Source organism: Chiloscyllium punctatum, chromosome 1, assembly GCF_047496795.1.
Source record: "Chiloscyllium punctatum isolate Juve2018m chromosome 1, sChiPun1.3, whole genome shotgun sequence".
In the NCBI taxonomy this organism is placed as follows: domain Eukaryota; kingdom Metazoa; phylum Chordata; class Chondrichthyes; order Orectolobiformes; family Hemiscylliidae; genus Chiloscyllium; species Chiloscyllium punctatum.
In genome coordinates, this window is record NC_092739.1 from 86,784,652 (window position 1) to 86,802,967 (window position 18,316).

Below are 18,316 nucleotides of genomic sequence, written 5' to 3' on the forward strand. Positions count from 1 at the left end.
AAATCAGTCTTTTACTGTTCTTGGCAACATTTGCCCTTGCCTTACGATGTATCCCACTTCCACCACTTGACTGAGTTTACTCTTGACAATACTTATTATGAAGCCAGTTCAATGTAATGGTTTAAATAATTATGCTAATTGTTTTACATGTTATTCGCAGATGTTTCTCTGTATTCAGACATTGTCTAAATAAATTACATATATAGGCACACTAGCTACCACTTGATTCATAAGTGTTTGGAATGTAACTGGGACACTTTTAAACCCAAATTGTATAATTTAACTCTGACAGAAACCAGAGTCGAGAGTGTGGTGCTGGAAAAGCACAGCAAGTCAGGCAGCATCAGAGAAGCAGGAGAACCCCTTCATCAGGAAACCCTTCGATTCTGATCTCCAGCATGTGCAGTCCTCACTTTCTCCTCTGATAGAAACCACTTGGTCTAACAAAAGCTGATATCTCTTTAGCTTTTGGTGATAATGTGACTTGTTCTGATGAAGGACTTATGCCCGAAAGGTCAGTTCTCCTGCTTGCACACCTGCTGAAAGGTTTGGGCACACCGATTTTCAGTGATTTAGGAAAACATGACTACTTTTGGGACTGAGGTAGTTACTTCTGCAGTGAGAGAATGTGGATTTCAGAGTGTAATTGGGATTGGAAGGTGACCTTGGATGCAATGACCCTAAGCCTTAAGAAATTAAGAACATAAACAGGAGCAGGAGTAGACCATTCAACCTCTCAAGTCTGGCCTGCCATTCAAAAAATCATCTGCCATAGGCCACAACCTTTGATCTTTCAAAAATCCATCTATCTCCTTGAAATATTTAGAGTCATAAAGTCAGAACAGAAACAGCCCCAACTCATCTGTGCTGCCAAGATTTCCGAGTGATCGAGTGTCCACAACTCTGTGGGGTCAAGAATTATGTTCTTAACACCTTCACATTCTTCTCATATTAACTTTTTAGACTTGAGGAATGCTTGGTCTGTCAGACAGTATATTCTGGTGGGCATCAAGCAGGGGGAAGAGGTGCCAGTGGTGGTAAGAGTAGAGGGTTTGGGAATGAATGTTGTGTTGCCCATAGGTCCCCTGCTTTTGATTCACACTCACATGCACAAAAGCTACAGCAAGCAGCAATGGTAGCTCAGTGTCAACACTGCTGCCTCACAGCATTTAGGACCTGGGTTCAATTCCACCCTCAAGGGACAGTCTGCGTGGAATTTGTACAATCTCCAAAGATGTGGGCGGCATGGTGGCACAGTGGTTAGCACTGCTGCCTCACAGCGCCAGAGACCCGGGTTCAATTCCCGCCTCAGGCGACTCTCTGTGTGGAGTTTGCACATGCTCCCCATGTCTGCGTGGGTTTCCTCTGGGTGCTCCGGTTTTCTCCCACATTCCAAAGATGTGCAGGTCAGGTGAATTGGCCATGTTAAATTGCCCGTAGTGTTAGGTAAGGGGTAGATGTAGGGGTATGGGTGGGTTGCGCTTCAGCGGGGCGGTGTGGACTTGTTGGCCGAAGGGCCTGTTTCCACACTGTAAGTAATGTAAACTAATCTATTGAGATGTGCAGTTAGGTGAATTGGCCATGGGAAATTACCCATAGCATCCAGGGATCTGTAGTGAGGCGCATTAACCATGGGGAAATGCAGGGTTACAGGGATAGAGTCTGTATGGGGAATGGGTCTGGGTGGGTTGGTGTGGACTCGTTGGGCCGAATGGCCTGTTTCTACACTGGAGGGATTCTTTGGGATCAAAGGCAGTAGATTCTTGGCTCACTGTGTTGGAAGGTGTTCTAACCAGAAATAAGGAGCAAAAGGCCTCCTTGGAGGGGAATTAAAATCGAGGAAAATCCCTGAAAATGCAGGACAATTGGTCATGGGTTTCACTTTCACAAAATTACTTGAAAACCCAAGGTCAGTAAGCAAGTTTTGTTTTAAAACACCGAAACAATGTACATGTGTGCCTGTGCAGTTTTTCTTTAAAGCTCCACCTCCCGCCACACACCAAAACTACTCTAGGTCACCTCTATCTGAATATTTCGGTTTGCGGGGCGGTCAGAGGCGGTTAAGATTTATGTACCCGGATACGGAAGTGGCGGCTGACCCCCCCCTCCCCTTCTCTCGCGCTGGTTGTTGTTGTCCTGCACGTGCGTCATTTCCGGCTCCATCTCTATGGTTTCGGTAACGGCTGCGGCGGCGGTGCTCGTGGGGGGGGTTTGGCGGGAGAGAGCGCGCTCGAGCCCGCGAGGCGCAGAGGGGGTTCCGTTACTGAGCTCGGCCCTTCCCCCACCTCTCCACAGCCACAGCCACAGCCAGAGCCAGAACCAGGGAGCCGCTTCCCCGGGAAGCTGAGTGAGGAGCGGACATCGAGCCGGGCCGGCGGGGACAGGGGAAGAGCTCCTGCTCCTGTTGTTGCAGGTAGGGATCGCCTCGTTGTTGTCAGGGCCTTCGCTTCGCCTTGGGGCCCCAGTCCCCTCCCCCCCCCCCCCCACCCGTTGCCCGGGGTGACTACCCCAACCGAGCCGCCGCGATTGCCACCATCCCCGATCGGTCTGAATAGAACAACCCGTGGAAGTAAATTATTGAGAGCTTTACGTTCTTGTTTCTAATTACAGGGATAGTTGGTTGTAATTTTTTTGTACACCTGTGCTTGTCGGATGTTTCCCTTTGCGATCCCGCATGTGTAGATTATGGGATGGACGGAGGAGCATGACAGCACCTTTCACTGTCTCAGGATGCTTTGAAGAACATGAGAATCAGTGAAGTATTCCGAGTTTGTTATTCAGGCAGGTTGGCAGTCAGTTTACACACCGTAGAGTCTGATAAACAGCAGTGTGGTAAGAGTTAAAAATCACACAACACCCGGCTTAGTCCAACAGGTTTACTTGGAAGGACAAGGTTTTGCAACGCTGCTCTTTCGTCAGGTAGTTAATGGGCAGGATCATAGGACACAATTCATAGTAAAAGATCAAAGAGTCAAACTAACTAATGCACATTTAGTGTATAAACTCAAAACATTAACTCTGTTTTCTCTCTGTGGATGGTACCAAACCTCTATTTTTGTGTGTAAAACATTTTTGTTGTTGAATGAGAAATAAACTAGGTTCTTCTATAATCAATGCATTGAAATATATCTACCTGACAGGGTAAACAAGGCCACAGTTTAATGCCTATGACAGGGCAGCACTTCCTTGGTCATGCTAGATTTGGTGCTCAAATCTCTGGATTGGGACATCAGCACACTATCTTCTGATTCAAGCTAGGATGTGAGAATTCAGCCTTGGTTGAAGACAATAGAAGAGACATTAAATGATGTACTGTATTAGAAGGCATTTTTGATTAAATATTTTCACTTAAATGTTAAAATAATCTGTGTGATCTTCAAATGTTATGCTTAATAATGTACCAACTGTCTTATCTCTAGTAATTGGAGATGGCAACTGGTGGTGATCCTTTGTTTGAGGAAAGTATTGAAGATCATAACTGCACTGTGAATAATGGAAGTCTGGATGATCAGCTTAATAACCGGGTAAGTCAAAGTTATTTCAGTTGAGTTAAGATTCCAAGAAGATATGTTAATATTAAATTGGTGATTATCAACAGGATGATGCATTATGGTAGAAATTCATTGCTGGGAATTTTTTCTTTTGTGTCAAGGACAGATAAGTCTGTCAAATATAAGGCAGCTTGGTATTGAAATAATAAGTTTGTTTATTCCATTTGCTTCCTTTGTGATTTCAAAATACTGACAAAACCGGTGAACAGATAATGTGGAGCCATAGGAATTACGAATTCTCTGCAAATGACCTGACTGCGTAACTTTGTGATATTGTGACGTAAGGTGTGTGATTTGTCAATGTCCTAATATTTGTTTTGAACAAGTGACATATAGGTTTTTAAAAATTCACTTGTGTGAGGAGGCCAACTCTGGCTTGGTAAGCATTTATTGACCACCCCAAGTTGCTGTTCAGAAGATGATGGTGCCTTGAACCACTGCGATCATTTTGGCCTCGATACATTTACTATGCTGTTGTAGGATTTTGACTCAGCAACACTGAAGGAATAATGATATATTTTCAAGTTAGGATGGTGAGTGGCTTGGAAAGGAATTTGCAAGTGATAGTATTCTCATATGTTTGTGCCTTTGTCCTTCTAGGTAGTAGCATTTGAGAGTTTGGAAGATGCTGTCTAAGGAGCTTTGCTGAATTTCTGCAGTTCATCTTGAAGAGGGTACCTACTGCTATTGAGCTTTGCTGATGGAGGAAGTGAATGTTTGTGCATGTGGTGTGAATCAAGGTTGCTTTGTCCTGGTTGAATGTTGTTGGAGCTGTGCCTATCCAGGCAAGTGGGGAGTATTCTGTTTCACGCTCCTGACTCGTCCCTTGGAGATAATAGGCAGGTTTTGGGATTTAGGAGGTGGGTTACTCACTGCAGGATTCCTAACCTCTGACCTGCTCTTGCTGCTACGGTAGTTCACTGATGACACGGCTGTTGTAGGTTGGATCACAACCAATGACAAGACAGAATACAGGAATGAGGGAGAGTGCTTGCTGACATGGTATAAACATAAAAATGTCTTCCTCAACGTCAGCAAAACAAAAGATCTGCTCATTACTTGAGGGAACAAGTTGCAGGGCATGCCCCTTTCAACTTCACTGGTGCTGAAGTCGAGATGGGTGAAAAGCGTCACATCCTTAGCAGTGATGATCTGTCCTTGTCCACCCATGTGATGTGATGGTCAAGAAAACAATAATGTCTCAAATTTCTCAGGAGGGTAAGGAAATTTGGCATGTCTCTTACCAATTTTTTGGGATGCATCATAGAAAGCATTCTCTCCGGATGGATCACGGCTTGGTATGGCAATTGCTGTTCCCAGGACTATAAGAAGCCATAGAGAGTTGTATGCGCAAGCCAGCCTTCCATCTACTGACTCAATTTTTACCTCTCGCTGCTTTGGGAAGGCAGTGAACATAATCAAAGACCCCTCCCAACCTAGTTATAATCCCTTTCAAACTCTTCCATTCAGCAGAAGCTACAAAAGCTCAAACACATGTACGAATATTTTTAAGAACAGCTCTTCTGCACTGCTATCAGACTTCTGAATGGACCTTTCAAGTTTTAAGTTGAATGTTGATCTTGCTTTTTCTGCATCTTCTCTGGAGCGGTAACATTGTATTCCTTGCTTTGTTTATTACCCGAATTCACTTTGTTTGGTATAATCTGCCTGTACTGCACGCAAAGCAAAACTTTCCACTGAAGAGCTACATATGACAAAAATAGATCGAATCCAGTATTTATTTGACTAGTCCAGTTCAGTTTCTGGTCAATTGTAACCCTGAGAATATTGGTAGTGGGGGATTCATTGATGATCAAGCAATTATATTTAATGGGACAACGGTTAGATTTTCTCATGTTGGAGATTGTCATTGCCTGGCAATTGTGTGACACAACTATTACTTTCCACTTGTTAGCCCAAACCAAGGTGTTGTTTCCGTCTTCCATCTTGGACATGGTCTGCTTCACTATCTGAGGATTCAATGAATGGTGCTGAACATTGCACATTCATCAACGACCATCCCTACTTCTGACCTTATTGTGGAGGGAAGGTCATTGATCAATGAACTGAGGATGGTTGGGTCTTGGACACTACCCTGAAAACCTTGCAGAGGTGTCTTGGAGCTGAGATTCTGACATACAATAACCACAATTGTCATTGTTTTATACCAGGTGTCTGAAGTGGTTTTATAATCATCTTGTAGCTATTTCTGTAGCCGTGGTGATTTTTTCTTTACAGTCCGACACAGTGTTCAGCAAGGCTAATGGCAGTTTTTATCATTGGCAAATTAACAGTTGAATGTTACAATTTCAGTTTGCAAGGTCAGCAATTGATTCTCCCCCGCCCTTGACGGAGATCTCAGTTATCTGTATGAATGATAGAATGGTTATGGTAAGGGATTATAACTTTTCAAACATAGACTGAGACTGCCATACTGGTAAGGGTTTAGATGGAGAGTAATTTGTTAAGTATGTATAAGAAAATTTTCTGATTCAGTATGTGGATGTACCTACGAGAGAAGGTGCAAAACCTGACCTACTCTTGGTGAATAAGGCAGGGCAGGTGACTGAGGTGTCAGTGGGGGAGCACTTTGGGGCCAGCAACCATAAGTCTATTAGTTTTAAAATAGTGATGGAAAAAGATAGACCAGACCTAAAAGTTGAAGTTCTAAATTGGAGAAAGGCCAATTTTGACAGTATAAAGCAAGAACTTTCAAAAGCTGATTGGTGGCAGGTATTCACAGATAAAGGGACGGCTGGAAAATGGGAAGCCTTTAGAAATGAGATAATGAGAGTCCAGAGATGGTATATTCCTGTCAGTGTGAAAGGAAAGGCTGGTATGTATAGAGAATGCTGGATGACTAAAGAAATTGAGGGTTTGGTTCAGAAAAAGAAGGAAGCATATGTCAGGTATAGACAGAATAGATCAAGTGAATCCTTAGAAGAGTACCAAGGCAGTAGGAGTATACTTAAGTGGGAAATAAGAAGGGCAAAAAGGGGACATGCGATAGCTTTGACAAATAAGGTTAAGGAGAATTGAAAGGGTAGCAAGGGAGATAATTGGGCGCCTTAAAGATCAGCAAGGCAGGCTTTGTGTGGAGTCGCAGGAGTTGGGGGAGATACTATATGAATATTGTGCATCAGTGTTTACTGTGGAAAAGGACATGGAAGATATAGAATGTAGGGAAATAGATGGTGACATCTTGAAAAATGTCCATATTACAGTGAAGGAAGTGCTGGATATCTTGAAATGCATAAGAGTGGATACATTCCCAGGACCTGATCAGGTGTACCCTAGAACTCTGTGGGAAGTGAGGAAAGTGATTGCTGGGCCTCTTGCTGAGATGTTTGTATCATCAATAGTCACAGGTGAGGTGTTGGAAGCCTGGAGGTTGGCTAATCTGGTACCCCTGTTTAAGAATGGTGGTAAGGACAAGCTAGGGAACATCCTGGTGAGCCTGACGTCAGTGGTGTGCACGTTGTTGGAGGGAATCCTGAGGGACAGGATGTACATGTATTTGGAAAGGCAGGGACTGATTTGGGATAGTCAACATGGCTTTGTGCATGGGAAATCATGTCTCACAAACTTGATTGAGTTTTCTGAAGAAGTAACAAAGAGGATTGATGAGGGCAGAGCAATGAATGTGATCTATATGGACTTAAGTAAGACATTCGACAAGGTTCCCCATGGGAGACTGGGTTAGCAAGGTTAGATCTCATGGAATAGGGAAGACTAGCCATTTGGATACAGAACTCGTTTGAAGGTAGAAGACAGGGGATGGTGGTGGAGGGTTGCTTTTCAGACTGGAGGCTTGTGATCAGTGGAGGATCTGGATTACTGCTGGTTCCACAACTTTTTGTCATTTATGTAAATGATTTTGATGTGAGCTTAGAGGGTATAGTTAGTAAGTTTGCAGATAATACCAAAATTGGAGGTGTAATGGACAGTGAACAAGGTTACCTCTGATTACGTGGGAACTTGATCAGATGAGCCAATGGGCTGAGGAGTGGCAGATGGAGGTGCTGCATTTTGGGAAAGCAAATCTTTGCAGAAGGTTTACACTGAATGGTAAGATCCTCGGGAGTGTTGCTGAACAAAGAGACCTTGGAGTGCAGGTTCAAGCTTCCTTGAAAGTAGAGTTGGAGGTCGATAGGATAGTGAAGGTGGCATTTGGTATGCTTTCCTTTATTTGTCAGAGTATTGAGTACAGGAGTTGGGAGGTCATGTTGTGGCTGTACAGGATATTGGTTAGGCCACTTTTGGAATATTGCATGCAATTCTGGTCTCCTTCTTGTCGGAAAGATGTTGTGAAACTTGAAAGGGTTCAGAAAAGATTGACAAAGATGTTGCCAGTGTTAGAGGATTTGAGCTATAGGGAGAGGTTAACCAGGCTGGGGCTGTTTTCCCTGGAGCGTCGGAGGCTGATGGCTGATGGCTGACCTTATAGATGTTTACAAAATCATGAATGGCATGGATAGGGTAAGTAGACACGGTCTTTTCCCTGGGATGGGGGAGTCCAGAACTAGAGGGCATAGGTTTAGGGTGAGAGGGGAAAGATATAAAAGAGACCTACAGGGCAACCTTTTCACGCAGAGGGTGGTACGTGTATGGAATGAGCTGTCAGAGGAAGTGGTGCAGACTAGTACAATTGCAACATTTAAAAGGCATCTGGATGGGTGTATTAATAGAAAGGGTTTGGAGGGATATGGGCCGGGTGCTGGCAGGTGGGACTTGATTGGATTGGGATATTCTGGTCTGTATGGATGAGTTGGACTGCTGGGTCTGTTTCCATGCTGTACATCTTTATGACTCTAGGAAATACTTGTAGATGAAAGAAAAGCATTTTAATTGCAATTTGGAAGTTTGAATAAGATTTTATCAAGACAGGATGTGTAAGTAGATACCCCTGAGAAAGGATGGCAGTTTGGAATTGGTAAGAAAGTGTTTACCTGAGTGAGAGTGATTTAGTGAGAGTGATGTTTCAGACCAGATGCTTTTGGTTAAAAAAATTTGTTTGAATCTGAGAAAGTCTAAGCTTGGTTCAGTGAAGGCTTCAGGGAGAGGCTATCAGATTCACAAGGCAGATAATTGAAACCACAGATAAGTCACATCCTTGTAGACAAGGGGATTCAGTCTGGTGTTTGGATACTTGAATGGGATGCGTTTGAAATAAATGTGATTGTATTTTTACTGTATGTTTTGAATTTTTTTAAATGTGTTGTTTGATTTATTTATCTTAATTATTGCAATTTACCAGCAATATTATGTGCTTGTTTCAATGAAAACAAAATATGAAGCCTGGTTAGATCAAATTATAACAATATACAAATGATGTTTTTTCATGGAGAAAGTGAGGACTGCAGATGTTTTTTCACATCTGGTATATGTTGTCCAGTGGATAGTGAGCAGTTTCCAGGAACATCTATGTTGTCTTAGACAAAATAAGGCTTTGCATGATATCACTTGGTATTTCAAATTGATGTATATTATACTTTTTCTTCCTCGTCACAATTTCCTCAATGATGAACTGTTGAACTCATTTTTGACAAGTAGTGCCAATTTTTATTGATTTAACTTTCTATGTGCAAATGAGTTATGGTGATTTGTGAGCATTTGTTACCATCTTGTTGACCTATAGAAATAATGACACATTTTGCAATTGATTTGAAAAATGTCAATTCATTGATTCCCAAACTTGAGCAAGTGCAGAAAATAACTAATTCTTTTTTCATGCCTATTTCTTAAGCTCACCAAATCTCTGTGTATGTGTACAGCCCTGTTTGGCAAGATCCTTCATTCAGAGTTTCAGAAATTGGGAAGAATTTTAAAAATAGAGCCACCAAGGTAACAATTTGGATTACACTATGGTGCCATGTAATAGGGAAGAAATAGTTCAGAAACTGAAAGGTGTAATGGGTTTACACATGGCTAGGGAAACTGCATAGTCAAGAAAGTGTTCAATTGCTCAGGTGTTGTTAAAATTCTGAGCTAGAATTGACCTTTTCACACTGGCTGGACTTCATCTTTCAGAGCTTGGTCTAGCAGGAATGTATAGCTTGCATTATTGGGGAAGGGTTAACCTACTTTGGGTGGGATGGGCAACACTTTGCAGCACTGGGAAAGGATAGAGCCAGTGGAGTGTTGATAGAAATTAGTAGTTCAGAAACAAGAGGGATTGAGTTTCATGAAAGTATTATTCTGCGCAAGCTGGTTGCAATAAAACCTCTGTCTTCCATAAGTACATAAGATATAAGAGCAGGATTAGGCCATTCGGCCTATCAAGTCTACTCTACCATTCGATCATGACTGATATGCTCCTCACAGCCATTTTCCTGCCTTCCCTCCATATCTCTTCAACCCATTACCAATTAGAAGTATGTCTAACTCCTTAAATTTATTCAAAGTCCCAGCATCCGCCACACTTTGGGTTAGGAAATTCCACAGATTCACAACCCTTTGGAGAAGTAGTTTCTCCTCAACTCTGTTTTAAATTTGCTACCCCTTATCCACAGACTATGACTGCCCGTCGTTTACAGATGTTTTGTGAAAATCCTGTTTTGCATGTGCTCTAGTTAAGCAGTCAGGAGTGATCTGGAGCAGTTTCTATGTCAGAAACAGTCATTGTTTGAATAAAAGAGCTAGTTAATTTGAGACCGAGACGAGGAAACATTTTTTCGCTCAGAGGGCTAAGGGACTTTGGAATTCCCTTTCTCAAAAGGCTGTGGATGCGAGATCTTTAAATATGTTTAAGGGAGATGTAGGTAAATTCTTGATTATCAAGGAACCAGAAGATTACTGGGGGTATGTGTCAATGTTGAGGTTGAAATCAGATCAGCCATGATCTTTTTGAATAGTTGAACAGGTCCAAAGACTGAGTGGCTTAGTCTTGTTTCTTGTTTGTATGAATTAATGCATGCAAGCATAATTTGTGTAGTGAAGCTCAGTGATTGCATTTGAAGTGATTCTGGATTGACAATGGTGTAAATTGCAAAGTTCCTGGTCCACGTGTAATTTAAATGAGTCATCTCCATGCCTGAATTAATTTGCTGGAGGAGAGAGACACTATTTCAGCAATCATGATGGAGAACAGGGGTGATGTGATGTCACAGCCTTGTTTGACCCCCAGCCTGCACGAGATAGGGTTTGTGGTGGTGACTTTGTTTGGGCTTGCAGCTTGCATGTTATCAGGGAGTTTCCAGAACACTGTCACAAATGTCTGATAGCAGTCAACTTTGAGTCTACATACTTGACAGTCTAAGGATTTGGTAAAGTTGAGTAATGTAGAACTATTAGTGCTGTTCTTTTCATTTTTCTTATTGCTATGCAGTGAAGGGCATGTTTATGGTGCTCCTGCATGTGAAAATGGTGTTGCCACTCCTTGGCCACTTTTTGGAGGTAAATGAGGAGAACTCTGCAAAAATGTTTCCTGTTTCAGACAACAAGAAGACTCCAGTTTTGGATAATTTGGGCAATCAGTCAAAAGTCAAGACTGTTAGCATTTTTCTGAATGCTTTCTGCAGTTAATATTGACTGCCTTTGGCAACCTGATGAAGACAGTCCCCATATATGGCTTTCACTGGGTTAAGTCCTTAAGTGCTTGGGCCATAGATTATTTTGACAGCACTGAAGAAGCCTTGAATCTTATTGGGTAATTGAGAGTTACTGAAGTTTCTGTGGGTACTCTTTGTACTCAGCAATTGTTCTTTGTGGTGAGTCTTATGCTGTGCCTTCATCCTCTCAATGGATGGCTACTTTGAAGTGTAGAGAGATTTCAATTTGCAGAAGTTTTGCATTTGGGTTTGACTAGATCCCGTATGCCGTAGTTATTTTCGTTAAATCATTCATGATGTTTATTAGTAGAGAGGCCAACAATACCTTTGCATTTGCTTGATACTTCTAGACTTGATTATTCCAGTGCATGCTTATCAGATTTCCGTATTAAGTGCAGTATAAACTTCAGGCTATTCAAAGCTTTTCTGTCTGTTCCTTGACTCTCATGAAAATCTCTACTTTACAATCCATACCATTTATAAATACTGTGAGCAATCTGTTCTCTTGCCCAAAATGGATAACTTTACATTTTTCCACATTATATTCCAAATGTCATATTCTTGGCCATTTAGTAAGCCAGTCCAAAACCTTCTGAAACTGGTTTACATTTTCTCAATGACTGATGTTATGCTAACTGGCCGATTTGTTAACTTTTTTTGGTCACTTTCCCTTTTGAAATGTGGCATTTGTCCAAACTGCCAACGCCAATTTAAGGACTGCTGTTAGAGGAATCCAATGCATTCAGTATTTCTACAGCTGCTTGCTTTAATATAGAGTCATGCAGCACAGATGCATGCAGCCTTCGGTCCAACCAGTCCACGGCAACCATAATCCCACACGAAACTTGTCCTGCCTGCACTTGCCCCATATCCCTCCAAGTATTTCTTATTAATGTATTTATCTAAATGTCTTTTAAAAGTTGTAACTGTACACGCATCCCCACCACTTTGTCTGCAAGTTCATTCCACTCTTATTAAAAAAAATTGCCCCCCGTGTCTTTTTTAAATCATTCTCCTCTCATCTTAAACATATGTCCACTAGTCTTAAAAAACCCCACCCAAGGGAAAACACACCAGCCATTCACCTTATCTGTACCCCTCATGATTTTATAAACCTCTGCAAGGTCACCTTCCACCTCCAACGGCCTTGTTAATGATAAAGAAGATGGTATTAGTAATAACATTAGCAAATTTGCTGATGATACTAAGCTGGTTGACAGGGTGAAATGTGAGGAGGGTGTTAGGAGATTACAGGGTGACCTGGAGAAGTTAGGCGTTTGGTCAGATGCATGGCAGATACAGTTTAATGTGGATAAATGTATGGTTATCCACTTTGGTGGCAAGAACAGGAAGGCAGATTACTACCTAAATGAAATCAATTTAGGTAAAGGGGCAGTACAGAGAGATCTGGGTGTTCTTGTACACCAGCCAATGAAAGTAAGCAATAGCAACTCCAAAAATACTCAAGAATCTCCATACCGTTCAGGGCAAAGCTGTTTCTTGATTGGCACCCGATCCAACACTTCCACAATCGGTGACTGAGCAACAGTGTAAAAGTAAAGTTGCTGTAGTGTTGCATCTCATTAGAAAGAAACAACTGGTGGTAGTTTAACCTGAGGGTCAGCATGCTTCAGGACAGGGGAGGGGTTGAGAAGGAAAATCCTTCATGGTTACTTCAGCTGGAGTGGGAATTGAACCCACATCACTCTGCATTACAAACTAGTCGCTCAGCGAACAGACACTCCAAAGTGTGTACCATTTATAAGATACAAAGATGCTCTTTGTACAGCATCTTCCATATGCACAACTTCTACAATTTAGAATAAAAAGGCAGCAGATGTATGGGAGCACCACCCCTGCAGGTTCCCTGCCAGCCACACTAATTTGGCGATGTATCATCATTCTTTGACTGTGGCTGGAACATCTGAAATTATCTCAGTAACAGCACTGTAGATATAGTGATGCTGTGTGGACCGCCACCACTTTTTCATTAGGAATTGCGGATGTGCAGTGAAGACTGGTCTAGTCAGCAAATCCCACATTCTTTGGAAGGAATTTAAAAAATATCAAATTGCCTTCATACGTACTGACCCATTTTGACAAGCCAGCTTTGACTCTGATTTCTCTTACTTTCTTCCTGGGAGATAGATTTTTAAAACTCTGATTTGACCAAGTATTTCATTATCTGTCATTTTTCCTTATGTGACTAACCTTTTTAGTTCTCTGAGAAGTGCCCTGAAATTTATTTATATTAAATGTGCAATATCAGTACGAATTCTTGTTCTACCCAGAGAGTTCATTCCATTTCAGTAAAGGTTATTTCATGGTCACTGCAGTTTATTTTGAGTTCATTGGCCAGTGCTCTTGCTTCATTGCTGATCACAAATTCTCTGCCAATGGGTTTGCAATGAAGCAAAATGACTTAGACATTGACCAACTGTGTATATATAGGAGACAACCATACTGAATGTTAGAGAAACAGTTTTCAAAAAGCAAGCAGGATAGTACTTGTTAATCTTTACACACTTTCTAGAATAGCGGTGCATATTTGCAAATACATATGTTTTTCACTTCAACTGTATCTGGGTAAAATTGGAAGATTGTAAGTCCTCCTATATCCACCCTCATACCTTGTGTAACCTGGGGTAAAAACTACCCAGACTAGACCTAGACCACCTGTAGCTCTAAGCATGGCCGAACTTTTCAATTTTGCCTATCAATTTTCACCACAAAAGTTAACTACCATCTCCATTTATACTGATATTGTTAGTATCCTTTTATTTTGTGTATGCGGTGAATATTTGAGCCTTGTCTTTCATCTTAGCTTGTATCACTCTTTTTGCCCCAACTAGGTCACATAAACTTGACTTCCTTGACAATCAAAAATCTGTCTAACTTAACTGTAACCCCAGTTCTGATTCCGTCATGAGGGGAATCTTCTTCTCAATGGTCAAACTCCCCTTAGAATCTTGCATTTCATAAGATTGTTTTTTGTTCTGTTAGAAGCTCCAACGTCTATCGACATATCCTTTCTCCATAAGAAAACCCCTTTGACCCCAGAATCAGACTATTGAATCGTTGCATGCATCCATTACAAGTATGTCCCTCCTTAAAGGTGACCAGAACTGCACACAAATTTCTCTGTGATCTTCCCAATGCCCTCTGAAAGTGTAGCAAAGCCTCTGTATGAATGTTTTTAGTTCCCATTGCAATAAGGGTCAAAGTTGTACTTGCTTTGAGTCTTTACTATAGCTTCATGCTTACTTTTTTATGATTATAAGCACACTCGCATTTATCTATACCATAGTATTCTGCTATGACTATCTGTTTTGGATGATTAGTGGCTTTTATTTAGCACAAGTAATCAAAAAGTCACTGCACTGGTAGCCATTGAACAATGTGATAAAGGCTCAAAATATATTGTATTTTTGAAAATTAGGTTGTAATATAAAGCAAAAATGGATTTTATTTTTCAGTTCTACGATATATAATTTATTTGTATCACTGATAAAGTCATAAAGTCATTTTGAACTGTGAACTAAACAAACCATTTCCAAGAATTCATGTGTATATAGCTAAATGACAGGTAAGGTATCCTTCCTGTTCCAAAACTCTGGGGAGTAATTACTGAGATGTTTTCTGGCTTGAGGTTTACCATATACCAAGAAAGGGGGACAGAAAACTGTCTCTTTTAGAGAGAGGAGGTGGATAACAGAGGTGCTGTTATTGACTGTGTCAAAAATTGTCATGATGCAGGACAAGAGAGAAATCAAAGTTGGAAACATCAAGACTAAAGTGCTTTGGTGATGTCAGTGAGAAGTGCATCGTACAAGAAAGTTGGATAAATGAGTGTGTGGAACTTGTGTTCAATACAAACAGTGAACAAGAAAGCAGCAAAAGATGTCAGACATATTAATTGATGAAAATTGCATACAGTCATAGAGTCATTGAGATTTACTGTGTGGAAACAGACTCTTTGGTCCAAATTATCCATGCTGACCAGATATCCTAAATTAATCTAGTCCCTTTTGCCAGCACCCGGCCCATATCTCACCCAACCCTTCCTATTCGTGCCTTTTATATGTTGTAATTGTATCAGCCTCCTCTGGCAGCTCATTCCATATACACATATCCTATGCGTGGAAAAGTTGCTCCTTAGATCCTTTTTAAATCTTTCCCCATCTCAACTTAAACCGATGCCCTCTAGTTTTGGACTCCCCCATTTCAGGGAAAAGACCTTATCTATTTACCCTATCCATGCCTCTCATTATTTTGTAAACCTCTACAAGGTCACCCCTCAGCCTCTGACACTCTGCAGAAAACAGCCCCAGCCTATTCAGCATCTCCCAACAGCTCAAACCCTCTAACTCTGGCAACTTCCTTGTAAATCATTTCTGAGTCCTTTCAGGTTTCACAACATCCTTTTCATAGGAGGGAGACCAGAATTGCACACAACATTCCAAAAGTGGCCTAACCAGTGTCCTGTATAGCTGAAACATGACCTCCTAACTCCTAAACTCAATGCTCTGACCAATAAAGGAAAAGCATAACAAACGCATTCTTCATTGTTCTACACACCTGCTACTCTGCTTTCAAGGATCAATGAATGCACAGGAAATTTCCATAAAAACAACTCAAGCCATGCCAGCTTTAGCATAGAAAAAGCAACCACCTTCAGTGAAATTTGGGTACCCCTGAGGTTGTAATTGGGATATAAGGGTTGCGTCTTTACTGCTGATATATGTAATGTATATGTTTCAAATAATTCTTTGTACTATAGTTTGTTCTTTTCTCTTTGATGTAATATCCATTTTTGTTCTTTTGTTGAAAATACATTATCTCTTGTGAAAATGTTCAGGGACTGACTACCACTGTAAACAAATGGAAAACCAAAACTTGTCTATCAAGTCAAGTTACATTTTGGGATTTGATTGTCCACTGTTGCTGTCAGCTGGGATCATGACAACATTTGTATTTTTATTTTCAGGATTGGAGTCTTCAGTACAAGAAAGCTAACAGGTCATCTGAGAAGAACAAGAAAAAGTTAAGTGCAGGAAGTGAAAGCCGACTTACAAATGACATCTCTCCTGAGTCTTCTCCAGGAGTTGGTCGACGAAGGGCTAAAACCCCCAAGAGTTATCCTCCCACAAAGCATGCGTCTCATTTCTCTGTTGCAGACTCGGCAGAGCTTGAAAGGCTGAAACAGCGTATAAATTTCAGTGATTTGGATGAGGTAAGAGATGAAATCTTGCCTGAGAGATGTTTTAATCTTCATTATCTGTAACCTTTTTGGAAAATATTTGGTAAGTTCAATTTTTCCTATCAAAATAGCAAATATGTTGGATGTGTGTTTGTGGGTGGAAAGGGAATGTCCATCCTTCCTTTGTTCAATAAAAAATAGAAATTTCACTGTCCCAATGCTGGTTTAGTCTTTATGTGCTGACCTTCTCGAAGAAAGTTTGAGATAATGCAGCAAACACAACACTGAGTTTGTAGAAATTAGTTAAACTGAATAAGTCATATGTTTGGTTGATCTGCTAGCCAACATTTCCCTCTTGTAGGGGCTTTGGGAATGTGAACTGTTGTGTTTAAACCCACCAGCCACAACTGAAGTAGTATCATTTGTCACATTTATAGATACTGTACAGTATCCCTTAAGTTGTGCAAATTAGAAATGTAGAGTATTCTATCACACTTTGATTTTTGCTCTGAAGAAGGTGGAAAGGCTTTGAGAAGTCAGGAAGTGTGCTATGTGTCATTGAATTTCCTACCTCTCGGCTGCACTTGCAGCCACAGCTTTGATATGATTGGTCGAGTTCAGTTTCTGGTTAATGGTAAGCCCCAGGATGATAGTCGTGGGGGAATTCAGTGATAGTAAAGCTGTTGAATGTCTCAAGAGGAGATAATGTAAACTTTTCTTGTTGCTGGTGGTCATTGTCTGTCATTTGTTTGACAGGAATGCAACTTGCCGGTTTAAAAATAGAAGCCTGAAAGTTGAATAATTGAAACTGGAAGCAAAATTAATATACTTCTTCATAAGAATAAGGGCTTGTTATTAGTCTGAATGAAAAGATTTGCATACTGGAATTAATGTATTTTGCACTAAATATTGTGATATTTTTGGTTAGCGGAGTATTGGGAGTGATTCTCATGGCAGAGCCACAGCTGCAAACAACCAGCGTCCACCTATTGAAAATAGAAAGCCTTTCAACTTTCTCCAGCAACAAATTAACAGCAACAAAAGCAAGGAACTTGATATCAATCCACAAAGAAGTGAAACTAAGCTGTCTACGTCAAGGATGGACTTGTTCGCATCCATAAGCAAAGATTCGTTGCCCAGCGATCAGATCTCACTTGGAGATGATCAAGGAGAATCTGAAATAAAGAGTAGTCAGGTGAGATATCGAAACTTCCAGATATGTTTTGATGGGTTAAAGTAAACGAATGACTCTTGCTGATTTGGAGGATGAAAGAAATGGATCCAAGTAATTAAATATTTGAACTGAAAGTTACTAGTTTTCTTCATTCGGGTCACTTAAAGGTATTGCTGTTCATAATGAGGCAAAAAGATAGAAATGTCAAATAGTAGGGGACATGAGTTTAATGTGAGAAGGGAAAATGTTTATAGGAGATGTGTGAGGAAAATGTTTTATACAGCGGGTGGTAGGTGCCTGATATGAGCTGCCAGGGGAAGTGGTAGAAGCAGATTTATTAACAAAGTTTAAGAGGCATTTCGACAGACACATGAATAAACAGGCACTGTGGGATATGGATTATGAGCAGGCAGATGGGATTAGTTTAGAATGACATCATGGTCAGTGGGACTAACAACAAATTCATGTGTTGTACTGTTTTATGTTTGGAAAAGGTAATCTTGCATTATTCCATTCCCATTATGAAGGATTAGCTTGTTTAATAGTTTGGTGCTTTATTTAATATAGCGAATAATGAATTGTTTCAGACTTGGTGAAGTGTTAATCTGCTAATATCTTTCTACATGTTAAGTTGCTTTCTAAGTTGTGTCCTACATTTCTGTTGCATCCTACTTGTTCACATTGAATGGTTCTAGAGTGATGTTGTCTTGCCTCAACGGTTGACATGATTATTTCAAAAATTACACTTGGTCTCAATTGATTTTTGTCTTCACAATGCCAGAGCTTTTACTCTAAGAATTACTCAATTCGTATTCATCCAAAAATATGATTTAATTTACTT

General features: G+C 40.8%; 1 protein-coding gene across 6 annotated transcripts in view; it reads left to right on the top strand.

Moving 5' to 3' along the window:
• The first annotated feature begins 2,144 nt into the window (after positions 1-2,144).
• Positions 2,145-18,316, top strand: part of pcm1 (pericentriolar material 1) — a 154,374-nt gene continuing 138,202 nt past the window's right edge. For all 6 annotated transcript variants that reach the window (XM_072570300.1, XM_072570309.1, XM_072570318.1 and 3 more), the window contains exons 1-4: positions 2,145-2,413; positions 3,420-3,524; positions 16,089-16,334; positions 17,230-17,496. In XM_072570300.1, coding sequence (XP_072426401.1) covers positions 3,429-3,524; positions 16,089-16,334; positions 17,230-17,496 — 609 coding nt within the window. In that variant the 5' untranslated portion in view covers positions 2,145-2,413; positions 3,420-3,428. The remainder of the gene's footprint in view (positions 2,414-3,419; positions 3,525-16,088; positions 16,335-17,229; positions 17,497-18,316) is intronic.